At 38.1% G+C, this 19,962-nt stretch overlaps 1 protein-coding gene and 1 non-coding gene across 7 annotated transcripts in view; both read left to right on the top strand.

Annotated features, from left to right (window-relative positions):
- LOC116301383 (bridge-like lipid transfer protein family member 1) overlaps positions 1 to 19,962 on the top strand; it is a 75,839-nt gene that overhangs the window by 27,016 nt on the left and 28,861 nt on the right. For 5 of the 6 annotated variants that reach the window (XM_031710436.2, XM_089039224.1, XM_031710438.2 and 2 more), the window contains 27 exons: positions 149 to 325; positions 889 to 1,323; positions 1,513 to 1,759; positions 1,832 to 2,293; positions 2,541 to 2,763; positions 3,137 to 3,371; positions 3,450 to 3,679; positions 3,791 to 4,012; positions 4,210 to 5,258; positions 5,367 to 5,470; positions 5,690 to 5,974; positions 6,776 to 6,943; positions 7,019 to 7,289; positions 8,581 to 8,937; positions 9,064 to 9,250; positions 9,351 to 9,462; positions 10,409 to 10,654; positions 11,091 to 11,298; positions 11,703 to 11,987; positions 12,244 to 12,322; positions 16,341 to 16,553; positions 16,801 to 17,032; positions 17,224 to 17,313; positions 17,463 to 17,705; positions 18,001 to 18,138; positions 18,224 to 18,344; positions 18,486 to 18,556. In XM_031710436.2, the coding sequence (XP_031566296.2) occupies positions 149 to 325; positions 889 to 1,323; positions 1,513 to 1,759; positions 1,832 to 2,293; positions 2,541 to 2,763; positions 3,137 to 3,371; positions 3,450 to 3,679; positions 3,791 to 4,012; positions 4,210 to 5,258; positions 5,367 to 5,470; positions 5,690 to 5,974; positions 6,776 to 6,943; positions 7,019 to 7,289; positions 8,581 to 8,937; positions 9,064 to 9,250; positions 9,351 to 9,462; positions 10,409 to 10,654; positions 11,091 to 11,298; positions 11,703 to 11,987; positions 12,244 to 12,322; positions 16,341 to 16,553; positions 16,801 to 17,032; positions 17,224 to 17,313; positions 17,463 to 17,705; positions 18,001 to 18,138; positions 18,224 to 18,344; positions 18,486 to 18,556 (6,690 nt within the window). The remainder of the gene's footprint in view (positions 1 to 148; positions 326 to 888; positions 1,324 to 1,512; positions 1,760 to 1,831; positions 2,294 to 2,540; positions 2,764 to 3,136; positions 3,372 to 3,449; positions 3,680 to 3,790; positions 4,013 to 4,209; positions 5,259 to 5,366; positions 5,471 to 5,689; positions 5,975 to 6,775; positions 6,944 to 7,018; positions 7,290 to 8,580; positions 8,938 to 9,063; positions 9,251 to 9,350; positions 9,463 to 10,408; positions 10,655 to 11,090; positions 11,299 to 11,702; positions 11,988 to 12,243; positions 12,323 to 16,340; positions 16,554 to 16,800; positions 17,033 to 17,223; positions 17,314 to 17,462; positions 17,706 to 18,000; positions 18,139 to 18,223; positions 18,345 to 18,485; positions 18,557 to 19,962) is intronic. The other variant, XM_031710437.2, reaches the window with a different exon arrangement.
- Positions 15,565 to 15,636, top strand: Trnae-cuc (transfer RNA glutamic acid (anticodon CUC)). Its single transcript has one exon. It is a non-coding gene; the product is annotated as a tRNA-Glu (tRNA).

Raw genomic sequence — 19,962 nt, 5'->3', positions numbered from 1 at the left:
AATATAGTGTTAATTAATCAATGTATGGATCAAAACTGAAAAGGAAGTTAAAATTCGATCGAAAGAAATCGGAATTGAGTGTTTATTGAATTACTCAATTGTTCTCTTGTAATCATTTGATTTCTTTTTTGACGTTTTTGTTTCACAGCGTGGTGTATCTGGACAGCACTTGTCTCAAGGTCATTTAAGTCTGTCAGGGTTTCAGCTTCGTGGCCATGCAATGTTTTCAGGCAAGGAACTGCCACCAGACAGTGAAACTCTAGAGTACGCATGGTTAACAGAGTTACAATTTGGAATCTTATCAGGGAAGATCACACTTCCTCAGGTACGAACACACGAGACCCATGCTGATATTTAAGAAATTTTCAAAAACTATTTCCCCCCCTTATGAGATACTTTCGATTTCAAGATACGAAGCAGTTTAAAGTTTTATTGTCACCCAGCAGAGCCTTCCCCAAGGAAGAGAATGTATATGAAATATATATTTGTACTGCGGTTCTAATGTATCAAATTGCGCTGATCCTCGCAGTATATGAAGCAACTTATTCAGTTGCAAATTGAAAGACTCAGGAAAAGATTCACGGGATTTAAACCCGTGCCCTGGCGATTCCGGCGCCATACTCTAACCACTGTAATCAATCTTGCAACTGCATAAGTTGCTTCACATAGTGCGAGGATCAGCGCAATTTGATATTAAAGGCCTATTGTAAAATATTTCTTGATTTGAGTGTTACGTTTTAAGTTATAAGGGTTTCATTTAGATATAATTTTAAATATACAAAATAAATTGATATGAAACAAAAAGATGCTAATTCTTTTTTTGTTGAGCCTGGCTCACCTGTGTACTTGGTTACCCATGGTTACCGTGTTATTGTGCTTTAATTGCAGCTTCAGGCTCTGTTGAACTGGGGTCAGACGTTTGCACTTCACCTACTAAACAAAGAAAACCGATTAAGACCAATATCAACTTATAAAAGGTGCATACATGGACGCAGACAAAACTGCTGCTCAGCTCTTGCAAATTTGACCACAAATCTTAGTACTGCTCATCAACGGAGCCCTCAACTTGAAAGCAAAACCGAAAAAAAAGCAAAATCAACGAATCCTGAGGACAAGACAAGAAAAACAAGCAGCCTGCATCCAAAGCTATCACTGGGAGGAAAGAGCAAAGGTTCAGTAACTCCAGAAACTAAAGAAGAAGATAAAGAAGATGCAAAGACGGTATGCCTGACAGAAGATGATCTGAAGTATCGCATGACTCGCATATCAGTGGAGGATATAAATCTGTTCATCGTAGAATCAGGCGTGGCCTGTAACATGCAGGTGAGACCACATGCTACACTGCGTATCTCGAGAATTGCTGCATTCTTAAAGTTCAGGGGAAAAGAAGTTAACAGATTGAGAATATAGTTAACTTGATAAATACTGATCAGTGGCGAGCCATTATTTCTACCATGCCCCCCTCTGATAAATCAATTATTTTTACCATGAATATATTTTCCTCTGCTTCAGGTCAGTCCAGTAAGACTTGCCATGTGTAATCTGCATAGTGACAACCAAACAACCGGTTTAAGCCTGTTTATACAGGCAGTCAAACTACGTCAATTTGTCCTTGCTCCACGACCTATAGTAGATGATCCTGTACTGGATGATGTTCACAAGAGGATGTCCCTCTGTGATGACGTTATTTGGATGGAAGCTGCAAACCTGTTCTTTGGACCCATCATCACTGATTTCTCTTTGGCCGAAGGACAAAATGGTAAATTCTTTTTTCGCTTTTTCATACTTTTAAAACGTAATTTTTGACAAATATTTATTGTTCCTTTAACAGAGCAACTTGACCAGAAAAGTTTCCTGGAAATACACGATGAAAAGTATCAACGCATTTGGTTTTTGTGGAGTTTATCAGAAAAACATCATCCAAAGAAACGTCCAAGTTGTTGTGGTTGTGTGGGGGGATGTAACTTTTTTGGTAAAAATGCTAATGGACTAAGGTTCTTTTCCTCGGAGAAGCTGGATGCGAGTGCAAATGATACAGGAATAACAGGGTTTGGTTCTGAAGGTGGTTTCTATGACGACTGGGAGCTGAATGATGAAGACGAAGCCAAGCCTCCTTACATGTACTCCCATGACGCTCTTGGGTCCTCATATCTCGATCAAAGTCCAGTCGGATCAGTTGAAGCGTTTACACGCAAACGATACCATGGGTCAGAAGCAAGTAGCTCTCCTAAGCTGAGAAGGCCAGCATATCTCAGGCGTCCTGCTACTAAACAAGAAGGAGGCCATGATCAGGGTAGCTATTTTAGAGGCAGTCTAATTGAAGACTAATTTAGATGTCATTGAATCATTTGTTGTGGTAGATTTTCTTGTACGTTCATATGAAACAAAGCATACCAGTGAATTATTTTCTTTTTGCATTCATTCGTTCACTCGTTCGTTCTATCGTTCATTCTATCGTTCGTTCTATCGTTCTATCGTTTGCCGTTCGTTCGTTTGTTTGTTTGTTTGTTTACTTTTATTTCCATTTATTTGTTTAACAGAACATGAGCCAACCAGCCGTCTTAGTTGGCAAAGCTCACTAAGGCGTACCTCGTCGAGTGTTTCAGCCAAAGCAAAGTACATGCAGACAGGTAGCCTTCAAGGATCCAAATCACACATCCCACCACGCACCAGGCAGCTTCATAGCTACTCTTCACAATTATCACGTGAAAGCGAAGGGTCGTTCTACTCGTGTGGAAGTCTTCTTGATGACTTAGATAATATGTAAGTATTTTATTCTATTTCAATCAATCTTTAATAGCCAATGTGCACGAGCATGAATCTCTAGCACAAAGCATGATGAGAAACCGATTACTTTTTCGGCTCCTCTAAAACTTCATCTGACAATTTTCCTCTCGAACTTTCTATGAAATGTAAACTAGTATTTCAACAGACGAAAATGACAGAGCAATTTTTATCTGATAGTTTCTTTGATTTTCTGTTCCATTTTTGCAGTACTCTGTTTCCCATAGTGCTTTGTGAGCTTTGATGTACATTGCTTACTGACCTGCAATAAAGAAAACGACCATCATGTTTCGATTGCATGTCACACTGTGTCAACAATAGTAGACCAAACTGTGTTGCGTTATTTTCTTAGGCCACCCTTACATCATGGGGTATCTGTGGAAACCTTTGAGTCTGCTGTAGAGGATCCAGACGACCTTATGAAGTTTGGAGACAGTGAGGCACATTTTTCTCACTTCGTAGTTTCCTGTCCGCAGCTTGTTAATCGATACTCACAACAGCTGTCGCAGTTAGAATGTTTAAACTGGAATGTGCCAGCAGCAATCCCAACCAGCAAAAGGATGTTCAGCATTGTTGAGAATCTTAAGGTATGGTTGACATCACTTGTCCTGCGGCGGGTCTTCCATCATTTTGATAGTCAATGTACTTCTTTTTCGTATTTGCAGGAAACCGAACCTAGTGATCCGTTGGTTCTTCCTGGAGTACCGCAGTTCATCTATCTCAATCCTCCAAAGTTCAAGCCACCTCTGCTAGTGAAAAAATATCAAGGAGTCAAAAAGAAAGAAGAACAAGATGAAGATGCTGATGTCAGCTCGTCAGACAGCGGCTCTGTTTACGATGGCAATGCAAAGTTAAACCTCTCTCAAGTGGAAAAACCAAGCCAAGACACTGAGAAGTTAGTATCATCGATGTTCCTGGTATTCAATAGAGTTTGAATAGAGATTAGGAAGATAGAAGATATACAATAAAATACTATCATACTCAACCAAGGGCTTTTTTATCTTAGCCTGCATGTTGGTGAAAACAGTGAGCAAGATTCGCTGCGTAAAGCAAGGTGGAAGACGGCCATGAATGAGGGCAGCCAGGGATCTTTGACGTCTGTCGATTCATCATCTGATATCCAGTCATCAAAGAAAGAACAACGCCCACTTCAAAACCTAGCGATCTTTAGATTTAATGGTGATATCAATATATTCCTGACCCCCTTGTGTGTGGATGCATTACAAAGGTATGATATAGGAGCTTTTTTTACCAGAACAAGGACAGAAAAAGACCTCTGCATGCTTTCTATGAGATAAAGGATTATCATGATTCTTTTTACAGACCTACAGCACAATGTCAAGTATTTGACTGATTCTACAACACGGCAAAAGATCAAACGATAACCATTTTGTTTATTCTCTCTTTTTTATTTATTTGTTGAAGGTATATCTCGTCGATATCTAGACAAGATTGCATTCTACATCCTGCATTAGTGGTCGATTTAGTGCATGACATGTGCACCAGTACGGCCGAAAAACTTTATCACAAGCGTCTAGATAATAACCTCACATCAGCAGTGGATGATACAAGTGTTACCAAAACAGACGAAGTCGTTGCATTGATCTCTACTTCAAATATAAATGTTTGCTTTCTACAAGTTGATGTACCCGAATTGAAAGCAGAGGGAAGAAACGACTTGGACTTACTCGAGTTCCAAGATGAAAGCTATAAAGCAAAAGAACCAAGCACTTCTCTTCTTGCTGGAAGCCTTGATGGGATTTCAGCTAAGGTTTTCTCAGTTCAAAAAGCAGCAGTCAATAATCCAAAATCTTCTGACAGCCACCTTGACATGCGTCAATCTGACGAACAATTTACTTTAAACAGTAAGCCTTCATATACCAATCCAGTCTTTTCAAACAAACCTTTACATCGTAATACCTCGATGGCTTTCAATGGCAAGTGCAATCAAGTCCAGCTGCAGCTTCATGAACTGTGTAACAAGAGCGATTTCGAGGACAGCATCACCACTGCTATTACAGACAAATTAACCAAGTCAAAATTCCTCGTTAATGGAGAACATTTACATAGCTTTACGGATTCTTCTGATACAGATGATTTACCCCCAGGCTCATACCTCAGCCTGTTAATGCTAGAGTGTGGACTTGAAAAGATATATGTTAATGGAGGAAGCGAGTGCGGGAATGGATGTGAAATACTTCCTAAGATTGGACATAGACCACCGTCTCGTCATCGTATGGAGAGAGACAAGACAAGTAATGGGAATGGAGAGATAATTGATAGTAACGGTGCTGTTCTCCATGGATATTGCAACCCCATGTCAGAACAAGAAACTGGATCAGTACGAATAAACATGAACACATCCGATGATGATAATAATAAGTCAGGAAAAAGTGGGCTTAGTTCTTTAACTTCAAGTTTGAGTTTCTTAACAAGTTTTACCGGAGGCAGCGACTCTGATATCGAAAGCGAGGGTAAGTATTGGAATGTCCCAATGCTGAACTAGATTGTAGCTCATAGGTAGTCACATCTATTGTCTTATATTTGCCCATTGACTAATTTTAGTAATCCGTAAATCGCAGGAGATGGGGATGAGGGCAAGGCATTATTGCAGCCAAGCAAGAGCCAAAGTGTCAAGAAAGGGGACCAAAAAAGGGATGACAAAGAAAGTCCGCAAGACAGTCAGGTATGTGGCATCATATTGATTCACGCATCGGCATCTTTACTAATTCTGTAAGTCTGTCTTCGACTGTCTTGAGAGTACATTTTCACAAGAGCGTTTTTTTACTTGTATATATATATAATGCAACGCAAGACTACCGTCTGAAGCGCATTAGTATTCAGGTTACAAACTTTTTTTACACGGTGTTCAAGTTTCCTTTTTATTTAGTCTCTTGTTGTGTAGCAGGAAGTGGAGCTTGCTCGTCGCATAGACGTGGAAATTTGTCTGTCAAGCATCTGGTTGAACATAGCCTCGCCTCCATCATCTCGAACACTCCCTGAAAACTACCACCTTTACAACAGCCTTGTGACGACCATTGTGCCGTTATCGGTTGCTTGGATTCCAGGCATTCTGGAGCTCACCCACCTGATCAAGGATGTAAAAGTTAACAGAGATATGCGGTTCACAAGTGTCATCGCCTGCTTGATGTCACAAGCTTTACCTGAGCACGGAAAGATACCTAAAAAGGTACCACATCTTTGATTGTAGTTTCCTGATAATATGATGAAATTTACTCTTTAATCTTTAATTGATTACACTTAAGACGGTATGAGAACTATACTAAGAGATGGTAGCAATGAAAAGTCGGTATAGGATGCTCGCATTATCACAATAACGAATAATTTCACTACCAAAATGTACACTCTCTCTTTTGTTAGTCAATAATACACAATTCAGTGGTACTGTTATTATACTACTGAGGCAATAAAAACTTGAATAAGGGAATATCGGTTTGAGAACTATACTAGGAGATGATAGCAATGAAAGGTCGGTATAGCATGCTCGCATTATCACAATAACGAATAATTTCACTACCAAAATATATACTCTCTCTTTTGTCAGTCAATAATACACAATTCAGTGGTACTGTTATTATACTACTGAGGCAATAAAAACTTGAATAAGGGAAAATGAAGCATTGTCGTAAAATGTCTACCTTCAAGTTGCTTATGATTATAGCTACTACAAGAAGGTCGTCGAGTGAACTTAGAATATTGAGTGTTTAGTGTGTGACAGGTTTGCCAGGTCGAAAATTTAAAAAGCTATTCTCAACGTTAGTTGAGAACATGGCTTTGACTTTGTGCTCCTGCTAGCTCTGCTACCAACTAAATCATATTGGCGAGTCGCATCTTTAGTTACAGCTCGATTTTGTATCCCAGTTCTTTTTTTATGGCCACTTTTCGATACCCCCCTATGTTCCTTTGTATATCTATTCTATCTGGTGCTATTTCATATCACAATGTTTATCTTATCTGCCTATTTTTTTAGCATGGTATTCATTACCTGGTCACCACTATTTCCAAGTCTCTACAAGAAGATCATTCGAGCCAACTGATATACCATCTACGCCGGCAGCTGATGGGGTCAAGACTTAATAAAGTCAAGACAGCTCTCTTACAGAAGGAAAGCATTCCCGAAACAAAAAGACTAGTCAAGGTAACGATATTCGTCATATTTCTATTATCTCATTCAGAACATCGATTGCATTGATATCTTCTTTTGTTTCCCTAGGGGATATTTGCTTTAGCGAGGCAGTGGAAGTGCTTCCTAGCCGGTACTGAAAAAGGAGAAATATTGTTTTACGGTACAAATTCGATCAAGCGGCATGTTGTTGGGAGGGGAGTACTTACTGAAAGGGACCGTGCTATACTCATGAGAGAAGAAACCAACGTCAAAGAAAGTGCAGCGCCAACTCAAGAAGTTGGCACTGAAATAACAGGGGGAACCTTGGAAACAGAGAAGGATGGTGTGCAGTCGGTGAACGACGATGAACAGCAGAAAGGTAGGTTCGTTTATTGATTTAACCAAAGACATAAATATAGACGATGTATGTTTAGTTTTTAATTCGGAAGCACGTGCGCTGCAACTCCTGGCCGCCTTCGTGTGAGTAAAGTTGCTTATTGGTTTCCGTGTGCAGGCTTCGAGGGTCCTCCGCGTTTCCTCGCCCCGCAAAATGATCTCCATTTGGGTTGAAAAGTCTGTTAGGTTATTCGTCCACCCTCATTGTAGTAAATTAAGCTAAATGGGGCAGGTAAACTTTAATTTTGGCTCCTTCGGGTACTGGACACATTTTACAGTAATTCAATAGAAACAATAAAAGACCATATTATACGATAAAACGGAGCTAACAAAGACGACAGTACAGGTTTACGCGGTACCTGCAGCAGGATCCTGAAATCTTTTCGTGATAACCATAATCGCTTTTCTCTTTTATTATGCAACCACGAGAAAATTTCATTTTACATTAATTCAATAGAAACCATAAGAAAATTCATTTTCTCTGGGCAACCATCTTTGGTCAACACAACATACTCATATATAAACATTTTAGAATTTTGCGCACTTCATAAAAATTGTTTGAAGGGAAGTTGCCACAACCTTCCATTCGGCAATTCTTAAGGTGGCTGCCTACTTTTGAACGTTCGATTTGAGCCTACGATGTGCGCGCGCTCAATAACCGCTGAAAAATCTACAAGATTTCATTGAAGAACCATACGCGTTTTCAGCTTCAACAGGGCAAAACCCTCAAATTTTGCACGGGACTCTATATTTTTTGATAGCTCATTCGAAAAAACTCCTAAAAATCTAGGTTATATCAACATTTTAGGAAAAGTTTAAATCAGGAACACGTGAAAAAATAGATTTTTGTAGGGATTTTTGTTCGACTTCATGAGATTTTTTAAGAGCACCGAAAGTACAAAATATGACAAATCAATGTATCTCTCTGTCTTTTTGTCGAAAATATCCTTGTATTATTGTAGAAAGATTGACTAGCCTTCGTTTGTGCAATCATATAGTCTGCAAATAACTATTATCTTATTAATCTTAATTTTTTTTCTAATCACTTCCGGTGGCGCAATTTTTACTCCAAAAGCTCGTGCGTAGGCTTCCATTAAATGCTGATTATCTCGAAAACGAGTTCGGGACACCCTAATTTTCTTTCCAGATTTGGAATCAGCATTAAATTTCAATTCGGAAAATCGAAGTTTTAGAAAAAGCTTAAATCAATTTCCAAAAGTAGGCAGTCACCTTAAGTAGAGTAAAAGTGAAAATAATCTTTTTAACGTTGACAGTTCTGAAGGAATCTTCTTCTTCTCCTGTTAATCATCCTTCGAAACCTGCGGCTTCACTTACCCTTCCACTGGAAACTGTCCAGACATCACACCTAACTTCTAGCCAACGTACCCCTCTGCTACGCGCCTCTTCTGGTGCTCAGCCAAACAGCGATTCAGACACCGATGACTCGCCAAACACTACTTTGCGAAAAGGTCAACAAACGAAATCTCTTGCTGAAAATAAAGCTCAGAAATACGGTCACAGAAAACAGATAAGTCTTTACAGCTGGCTCTCTAGCACTCCTGTGACATCGCCAAATACATCTCGGCAGCCAGGTGTGGTTAGTCACCTACTACAAAGTCAATCTACTCAAGGTATGCAAGTCAGTGGTGGCGTTACTCATCAATCGTGTTTTATTTAAGGTCCTTAACCCTGCCCGACTAAAGTTAAAGTTTGACTGCACATACGTATAGGCTACTTACCCCGTGTTTTCTGTTTAGTGTCGCCAGATAAATCAGAGCAAGACAACAAGCTATTCACAGAGATGGTCAGTGTTCCAACGAGTGGGAAAAAAATCCAAGATGAGAAAGAGACGTTTAAAACTCTACTTCAGGCTATAAACTTGAAGCCAAAAATAGCAGAGTCCGTGGATACCGCCAATGCCATCTCATTAAAAACTAGTCTAAAGTAAGCAGGACAGAATTAATAATCAAATTTGTATTTTAAACTATATAAATCAAGATATATTTGAGTAATTCATGTTTCTCGTATTACTTATTTTTGCTAGATATATTCGTTTGGATCTCGTGGATAACGAAGTGAACAATATGTCAAAGAAGCAAAGCCAGGAAGAGGGAACAAGACAGCGCAGTAGTAGTGAATCTAAGAGAGCTAAAGAGGTTAGTACTGGCCTCCGTCCTCCGTCGAAGCAAGAGAATATGAAGTGAGAGAGCACATCTCCCATACATGGGTCTCTAACCATGAAAAATTTTTGAAAATGTATTTTTAGCTCCGCGCGCAAGCCTGAGCTATTTTAGCATGCGATTCCTGATTGGTCAGAGTTATAGTGACTTTAATGCGAGCGAAAAATGGTTAGTTTCCGACGAGAAAAAAATAATATTTTACAACCACCACTCTCCATATGGGGCTCTTCCGTGAGGTTCCCTCCACACGCACTACCACTACTTTCAATATTCTATGTAAATACCGCGAACTCCTCGGATGCTACCCATGTCTTCAAAATCAGAAAAAAGTTGAAATTAAAATAACATGTTTAACTAACTTTATGTTTAATTCTTATATTCCGAGCAGCTTGACTGTTTTCAGCTCTCTTAAAACCTCTTCCTTTTACTGGTACACAACTGATTCCAACAGTAAAAACCTCTTTCGTAAACGAGTTCATTCTTCCTTCATTTTAGATGTCAATAAGATAACTTGTCATTTTGAAAACATTGAAGTTCAAGTCAGAAGTACGTGTTCTTGGAATATTTAGCAATTATTCGCCGAAAGTGAAGTGAATATCGGAATATTTACCGAGACGCGAGTCTTCGAGCGGCGAGGTAAATATTCTCCATATTCACTGAGGATGATCGAGGTGTTCGAACTGGTTACATCGACTCTTTAGTGAATATCCCAAAAACAACCTTCGTGTTCTTTTCAAGAATAATAATAAGAAACTCTATCAGTTATCATTTCAGCTTATCACTTATCGTCTTTGGTTCCGACAACCTTTTTTTAATGTAGTTCTATAATTACTTGGGATACCAGTATTACTGATGTATTATGTATTACTATAGTAATTATAGTTCTATAGCCATAAACCCTAGGACTCCTTTTCTTTTGTAGCTTCTTACAGAGAAAGACCCCATTTTTCTTGCCAAGGATTTCGCCTTCAGGCTAATCTTCAGCAACTCACCAAATGGAAAAGATTTTTCGACTGACGTGCCATCGCTAGCCAATACCATGGTCAAACACATCAAGTTTAACGTTAGTTTTGGGAACGTTACGCAAAAAATCAATCTTCCCTTCGTAAGACTTACAATTCAGCTCCTGGACATGGTGGACTTACTTGCATGGTTCATCAAGTCTAAGGTATGGTGTTCTATTAGACGCTTAGCTTATTGATATAACTTATCATACATGTAAACAGAAAGACAGGCAGGCCAGTAGTCAGGACGCCAAGTACGTCCGCCGCCAAGTTTTCTTTGAGCAAGGGGTGTCAATAATGCGTCTTTTTGCGTCTCTGCCGGCTTAGAGTCAAAGCCACGTGTAATTCACGGGATAACGAACAACGGTTTACTGTAAACACAGCGGAAATTGATCGTTATGTTTCTCAAAAAATAGTTGGATGCGTTGTGATGGAATAATTCTTACGTAGAGCCAAAAAATTCTTATTAGACCCCTCTAGACTATGAACAATATATGATGAATATGACATCTAGGTTCATAAGTCAAAGTTTCAGACCTTGTCTTTATCTTGTGGTCTTCTAAACAAACGTTAACCAATACATTACTAATTGATTTTTAGCATCAGGACATAATTGGTGACAGCGAGGACGGTCCTGCTCCAGCATTCACTACCATATTCGGTCCTAACGATAGACCGTCAGTTTCCCCGAGCAGTGTCAAGTGTTGGAAAACAATGTACCAAGTGTTGGATTTGTACTCCTCTCTACCACGCGAACCTAAATCTAAAGGGAACTGTAATAAAGCTAGTGGCTCCAGGCCAGTGCGTAGTAAGTAGAACACTCAGTCTTATTGATATCTGAACTTAATAACTAATTCGATTATCGTTCAAAGCCCTTGGTATCTCTGTGTTATCCTTTGGTTACTTGTGATGCTTCTCTTTCTTGGGCTGCAGAGGTTCCATTTCGCTTCCTGTGGTTGTAACGAACGAGCGCCCAAGGCGCGAGGGAGCGAAATTTATTTCTCCTTCGACTCTCCCCTCATTCCTCCTGCGATTTCCCTTCAAAACCGCAAAACCCAAGAATCAATAACCTGTGGACCCAAGGGTAGTTTTTTTCACGCCGACACCAAAAACAATTGATCAAATTTTTATTCCTTTTCTCGGTAATAATCGAGGTCATGAAGGATAATCGCTTCACCAAAATCTCTCATCAAAGTCTTTCTTTTATTTTAGTTGATCTCCCATCTCCAGATCAACCAAAAGAAGTGAAAATCGATATTGAGGATGGGCCTGATTTGCCACTTGACAAGCGTCGGTCAGTCATAAGCCGATCAACATGGGAATCTAAAGTTCAGGAGTCTAACTTCGTTGTCGTGCCCACATACATTGTATTGGGTGTGGTAACCTTCCCAAGGGCACGACTACTTGCAGCCATTGGTGATTTACTGCTAGAAACAGAAATCAGAGATATCAGTCTGGTTCTTACTAGAAAGGAAGAGAAAGATAACAATGAAACAGGTTTGCAATTAGCTAGGGGTGTATGATTTTTTTTTAAATCTGTATTGATTTCCCAGTTGCTAGTTTACAGTCCGAAAACATTAAGATACAAAATTCATTCTAAATCAATAATAGTTGGGACACTATATACTATAGGTATCCGTGCTTGCCGAAACTATCTGGGTAGGCTGAAGTGTGCTTATGAACAAATGTAGACTGATAAAGCGGTTTTTGTGTTGCCGTGATTATGATCATGATATCGTTTTTCTTCCTGAAGATCACTGTTCAGGGTCAGTATCTGGACATGTTGGAAGTGTCAACAGTGTGCTACTCGAGAGAGTCAAGCGTAAAACTGGGTAAGTAGTTATAAAATAATTCAGATAGTAGGCGTGCTGTGATTGGCCGAGAGCCGTGTTTGCATTTCCCTGTGCAAACACGGTTGTGACGCGTGTCGTGGGAAAATGTGAGTTTTGTTTGAAAGTTGTACTTGTACACAAATAGTCATAACTCCAGTAAAATTAGTAGAATATGGCTAAGTTTCCAAGCTTAGACTTTGACTTTCCTGAGGAAGCATCTGAAATAGTAGAACCACCAGAAGAGCCTTCGACAAAAAAGAAAAAATCCAGATTTGCCAGCCTGAACTCGGATAATTTCGACGAACTCTTTCGACAACACCGACGGAAATCAAGCTTGAATTTAGCGAGTTCTAGCTCTCTAGATAGTTTTTTCTTTTCGGTCTAGAATGACTAAAGCCATTGGTTAAGCTTTGGAATTATTATTTATCAAGATTTGCTTGTAAAAGCCTCTTTCTCAAGGGAGAAAGTCGCTAGAGTTTGGCTTCTTCTCGCTTTGAAATAAGAAATTTTCAACTTGAATTTCATGCTTGGAGGCGTGTATCAAACTCGCGATTTGATTGGTTAAGGGTCTTCTTTCGCGCAATCTGATTGGTTATTGCAAATGCACAAGTATGTAAGGAGAATTTGTATTCAAAACTTTGAACTAAATTCTTCTGTTTTATTTGATCGTGTTTCGTTATTTTTGTTTTTGAAGAAAATAATTTTATAAAACAAATAAAATACATTAACTGTGTTTGCACAGGCTAATGCAAACCTCGATTCTCGAGCAGGTGCAAACGCTCGCCTACGGCTCGTGTTTGCACTGATCTGCTCTCGAATTCTCCCAACCACATCTCGGTTTGCATTAGCGTGTGCAAACACAGCAAATGTATTTTATTTGTTAATTATACAGCTTCTCATTAATCCCATATAGGTAACTGTCCAATTATTTTCTTAATTGGACAGGTCTTGTTGATATGGGATTAATTAGGCAGATATATAATTAATAGGTAATGGGATTTCATGCTCTCCAATCAAGAAATAATTAGACTCGAAAAATTCCTCTGACTGCCAAATTGGACTCGGCCTACGGCCTCATCCAATTTTGTCAGTCCTCGCAATTTTCCTTGTCCAATTATTTCTTAATTAGACAACATGGAGTCCTATTACATATACTAATTGTCTATCCATTATTGGCCAAATCATGAGAAATCGAGATAATGGAACTGATAATAACATTGGCGACTGTTAAATCCAGCAACCCACCCATTCATTATTTTCATCCATCCATCCATCCATCCATCCATCCATCCATCCATCCATCCTTCCAATCATTCTGATTGTTCGTTTGTTTTTATTAATTCACCGCATTGCACTGTTGGTTTTTATTAATTCAGTTATTTAATATGTATATTTAGGCACTGCCTAAAAGCGGAGCGAATGAAACTGAAAGGTAAAAATAAGATCGGGGAAAAAGTCTTCAATTTTTTTTTATTCGAGATGAAGATAATTTCTCCCATAATAAAAACCATGGCAGTGAAATCGAATCGAAATGCAGTACATTGTTCTTTTTTTTTTTTTTTTTTTTTTTTTTTGCGAGTATACTCTCCCACTTAGGAATTTTCTACACAACTCACCGCCACCCTCAGGGGCTAGTTTTGTTCTTGGAAGATTTTCTTCGACAAAATGCCGACAGGCTTTGAATCTCTTTTACTTAAAGAAAAACGAAAGATAACTACAGATAATCCATTACAATATCACGTTTAGTGAAATTTACTTCGGATGTCTTTCAATGAAATCGAAAATCTGCAGATTTAGGACAAATCAAGACCAAAAAACAGACTTGAAAACTGGTTAAGGCGAGCAGAAAATAAGCTTACTTAAACTTGACAAGAACAACCGAGACAAAATAGAAAATAATGCAAAAGGCAATGCAATGACGAATATCTTTGTCAGTAAATTGGCGTTTGTAAATGTTTTTGAATATTTTTTTTGCTTTTTTAAGTGAAAGTCTAGTAGATCTTTATACGATAACATCTCTCAACAACACAAATTTAAGCTCATTTTTATAATCATACTTGCTGGAACAGCTTAATAAACAGTTGAATATTTAGTGTAAATTTATATTTAATTCAATAATTAAATAAATTATCTGTAGAAAGATATAGAGAATATTACATGGGCGCGCGGAGATACGAAATTTATCTTCGAGTGTTGAAAAGATCTCTCACGAGTGGGCGCAGCGAACGAGTGAGAGATTTTCAACACGAGAAAATAAATTTCGTATCTCCAAGCGCCCATGTAATATTCTGTTTATTATATAATTAATCATAAAATCAACTTAATAAGCTTTTTATTATTATAAAAAGTTCTTATTTATAAACTAATTGCTTAAATACACATGGTAACGATATTTTCACATGTGAAATATCAATTTTTCGATAAGGAGAAATATAGGCATTTTATGGATAATTATATGATGAATAAAATTATTGAATGAAAGTCTTCTTTGTTTTGCCAATGAGACCCCGCGATAGGAGGCGAACAAAGCTGCATTTTTTTGAACGAAATTAATACGATAGTTGGTTAAAAACAACCGAATTGTTAAAGATCAGTACAAAGCTAAATAAAGGACGAATATTTGTTGTCGTAATATGCTCTCCGTGTTATATTTCCTCCAGCATTAAAATAAAATCAAGCTTATCTATAGAAATATAAAAAGTTTTGAGAGAAAGTCTTTGATTTGTCAATTCGTCAAGAAAAATGCTTGTCAAAAAAAAATATATATATATACGATTGTTGCTAAAAAAACACACACCTGAATTCTTGAAGAACACTTCTTGATCCATCTTTGACTACATGAAAGTTTTTTTTAAATTGTTCTTGGTCTATAACTTGTCTTAAAGCGATTTTTTCTGTGCATTTGAGAGCCGCATTTGTGAGTAGTTTTGCTTTGACATCAAGCGGGATTCCTGTGTTGTGTACACGGATGGACGGACGGACGGACGGAAGTGACGTCAGCCAAGCCATGAAAAATCAACGCGATGGTTTACCGTTTTTTCTTAAGTATGATGCTCCGCTCGTGCGGGAGCTCCGCTATAATACACTCAACAAAATTACTCGGTTGTGATTGGACAAGAGGAGTACAATGAAATCTCAAATTGTACTCTGTAGAGTCGCATTTAATTTTCTCAATTTTGTTGAGTTTAACATCATAAACAAAATATCGCACGATCTCGAGCACAATTCGGAATTTATAGGATTCCCATATGGTCTAGTGGTTAGGATGCGGCGCTCTCACCGCCGTGGCCAGGGTTGGATTCCCGGTGTGGGAAGATCAAATTTTTGCAGATCCACATCAGCCTTTGGGTGCCGATGCATTTATTGTTATCTGCAATATCTGTAATATTAACCTGCTTTATCAAATAAAGGATTGATTGATTGAGGTACGAGTGATGTTTTGAAAGTTTTCAAAATTGGACGAGCCTTTAGATTAGTAGATTAGTACTCGAGATTGTGCGGTTTCCTACACTACTTGGCCCGTAGATTGTGCGAGGTGTTACGGTTACCATTAAGTCAATGTTGTTGAATAATCCATTTTTACAGTTACGCTCAGTTACAACGAAAAATAGCTACAAGTCGAGGTTGGAGTTTCCGCGCATAGCAAATCTATAGTTTATCATGCGCGGCAACTCTAGCCGCGGCTTGGAACTATTATTCGTGGTCACTGAACGGAAATGTAAAATGGATTACTGTCGTGCAAGTTTATCGATTTGACTTATTCATCTTCCTCAAGGATTTCTTGAAAAATTTTAAACAAGAGTGAAACAATATAGGATAAGGATCAAGGAATCAAGTCAAATGAAGTCGATAAACTATCCGAGGGTTTCAGTACAATTGTACGACAATTCAACGATAATCATGTCCCAACTTTTTGGTGACCTTTACATCATGTACACCAAGTAAAATGTACGGGCCAATCGATGTATTAAGGCAGCAGTTCAAATTCTGATCATCTTTGATATATCTTAATTGTTAGAATGGTTGTAAGCTGCCACCTTTCGCGTTCAAATGCCATCTACACGACAGCCTCAGAATTCCAGCGTGAAAAGAACCTTGCTCTGATTACAATCGGTGTGATTAATGTAGAGATTCCACAACATCCAGTGGCTCTGCATACCATGATGACACGCAGCTCTCGTACCATCTCCAGGCATATCACCGATATACAAACCCAGAGATCAGTTATCAGGTGACTGTAGTTGAATATAGAAACTTTTGAGGTTCTAAATGACTGTTTTCAGTTTGCTTCTTGAAATTCTTTTCGGCGTAAAAAGAGAAATAATCATGACCAAGACCAAATCACAAAGTATCCATGCATTACTATAGAAGCACGACTTAGATTTTTTTTTTCTTTTTTGTCGAGAGTGCTTCGTATTTTCAATAAGCAAATTATGTACAATATGCTGACAAATATTTCTGTCATTCACCGGGAACAGGTCAATGGGTAGCCACGAGATGAGCCCACAACGCTTAAGTAAGAGGATATCTGGTGTACCTGCAGAGTTCGTCAAGCACCATCTTGGATCTCCCACAGGATTTAAAATGTTCTCTCCAATTGACAGTGTTGATGGCACTGAACTAACTGCCACTCGTATCAAGTTTGATGTTATTCTCAAAGGTTTCTCTTTGGGTGCTTCACTGTTGCCATCGCTACGTGCAGGTTACAAGGTGAACAATAACATTACTAATGCTTATCACAATGGCTGTAAGTCCCATAAAATAATATTTTTTCATATTCTTAGGGTGCATATAAGTTATTTTAAAGGGTTTTAAGTCATGCGGTTGCACCCCAAAAACTGCCTTTGTAAAGAGGATTAAAGAGGCGCATTAATGCTAGGATGACTGTTGGTTTCTTGTAGATTGGAAGAATTTCTGCTACTGCACACACTGGCCCAAGCATAATGTTCAAAGCTTCGATGCCGTCACACAGGCTGTCGTTCTCATCAAAGGTAACATCCTTAAGCAATGTCATTCGTTTATAAACAAAACGCCGTGTATATCATTCTTTTCATCTCAAAAAGTTTCAATTATTATTTTTCATTTGTTATTAACTCGCTCTATTATATTCAGTTTTCTCTTCTACTATTGTCGTATTCAGATACAGACTTTCGAAACAAATGTTCCTTCTTCCACATTGGTTGATTTACCTCCAGTGAAAGTGTCTGGGGAATTTCTGACCAATCGCAATCGTCAGCCAAAGTATGGTATAGATGGTATGCCGACTCAGCAGAGGGGTAAAAGAGGTCACTTGTATGTCAGTACTGAAATAGGTTCCTTCCAGCACAGTCTCACTACAGATCTACTCAACCACTTGGTGTTTGTACAAAAGAGTTTCATGAAGGTAAGATACTATGTTAATTTGGGGACGAAATTTACGAGACTTTACAAACTAATATTGCAAATTATAGCAAGAGAGATCATCTTTTTTTTAAAAAAAAAGCTCTAAAATTACTCAGAAACATACAAGTCATGTGCCTCTCTTGCTCGCTGTGTATGACGTTATATAACTATTTCCATAATTGCGCCAAGCAATCAAGCCTTGTACCAAATCTTGGCTTGTACAAATCAAAATTACGACATTTCTCCTCTGTGCTGAAATTATCCTCGGTTTCATTCTTTTCATGTGCGAAATCTAGGAAGTGAATGACGTAGTGCAGCGTGTGTCAGGAGAAAGTCAGCCTGTTCCTCTGTGGCGCACTGTATCTTCAGAAAGCTTGGACTCTTCCAAACACAAGGAAGCACCTTTCTTATATTCTTTTGGGCTCACACTTAAGGTAATGGTTCAGAAACTATCTTAAGATATCGTCTTCACCGTCAGTACACTCATCATGATCATAATTCTTTTTGTACTATGTACAGGGTATACAAGTGACTGCGACAACCCCAGCTGCTACGGCGGTTCGTTTAGACACAGGAGAAATATCTCTTGAGTTGTCCAACGCCATTCCTTCACCACTGGAACCAGGAAGACTGAAAAGAAGTAGGCAATGTGTTTGAACTGCTTGTTAAGTGTATCAAATATATCACCAAGGAAAAGGGAAGGGGGACATTAATGTTTATTTATTACTTTAAGGTATTTTCCTGCATTTTTTACTAATGCTCTATTTGTACCCTTATAAAGGTGGCAGCTTTGTCAAGTTATTTGGAAAGGCCCAGGTCGATGTGAACCTTTCTCTGGGACAATTCATGAAGGTAATGATAATAATAATAATAATAATTTATTGAATTTATATAGCGAAAATCTCAATTGGGGTATTTTCATTTGCGCTGTAACATGAATGTAATATACACTCGATTGCAGAAACGTTGTAGTATACATTTATACAAATACCTAATTAGATGCATATTGCAATTTTACTTTTTTAACCCTCAAAACCAATTGATTTATAATCTGTAGGATGTAAAACACAATATGCATCTCATTAGATATTTGTATAAATGTATAAATATACTTGTATACTTGTATATATATTGGAAGCGGCCATAATTTTTGCAAATGGCTGTATATATATATATATATTTGTTTGAGAAGAAAAGACAACATTTTTCCCGACAAGCCTGTTTCGTGAATTGCTTCACTCTTCAGGGGATTTAATGATAAGAATATTCGTTACTATCATTTATATAGAAAAAGTATACATAATTAATTAGTGGATGTAGTTTAGCTGTTGCGTAGTAATGCTTTGTTTCTGTGGCGGCATGAAGATACAAGTTCGTTTCGCTTATTTAATGAGGGTTCCGGTCGATAGATTATTAGAAACTTTTCTTTAAGACAAAGGTTACATCTTTTGCTGGAGCTGTTGTAGGCGGAGCTTGAAGATAGGACGCGCCATAAAATGGAGTAGCTGATATTACTGTTCTTGAGAGTCCAGATTTTTTATGTTGTTCGTGGCGGAATGAGGCGCTGTGGTTTCTGTATCTTGTTTTGAAGTCGTTTTCTGTGAGTCCTATGTATGTTGCGGTAGTGTTGTTGTCCTTTCTTGTGACGGTGGCTTGGTATACAACCTTTCTGCAATCAAGTGTATATATATATATATACTAAAACTATACTAATATTAAAATGTATGATTAAAAAAATAGTATGAAATTATTAGCGATATAAACGATAACTAAAAATCTGCGAAAGCCATCTTAACTAAAAAGGTTTTCAATAATTTCTTAAAATTAGTCACACTTGGAGCTGTCCTGACCTCCAAAGGTAGCCTGTTCCATAAATGAGGTGCAGCTACCATAAATGATCGCCATCTCCTAATGTCTTATGTGTTTTAAGATTAACATGTTCAAGTAATATTCCATTGCTATTTGAACGTTAACTATATCTACTCTCTTTTTTAATGTTAATATGGTCCCTTAAATATTTAGGAGCATAGCCATTAATAACCTTGTATATTTAAAACAACATCTTAAATTCTATACGAAAGGTAACAGGCAGCCAATGCAAATTATACAGTAACGGTGTTATCCTACAATATTTAGATTCATTATGAATTAATCTGGCTGCAGCATTTTGCACTCTTTGAAATTTGTGCAGTTGGTAATCTGGGAGTCCACATAGCAGGCTATTGCAGTAATCTATCCTGCTAGTAACAAAGGCATGG

The sequence above is a fragment of the Actinia tenebrosa genome, unplaced genomic scaffold, assembly GCF_029948245.1.
Source record: "Actinia tenebrosa isolate PJP-AT-01 unplaced genomic scaffold, QUT_ActTen_1.0 PGA_scaffold6__47_contigs__length_16458017, whole genome shotgun sequence".
Taxonomy (NCBI): Eukaryota; Metazoa; Cnidaria; class Anthozoa; order Actiniaria; family Actiniidae; genus Actinia; species Actinia tenebrosa.
The sequence above is the reverse complement of the archived record's forward strand: the minus strand, read 5'-3'. Positions and strand labels throughout refer to the sequence as shown.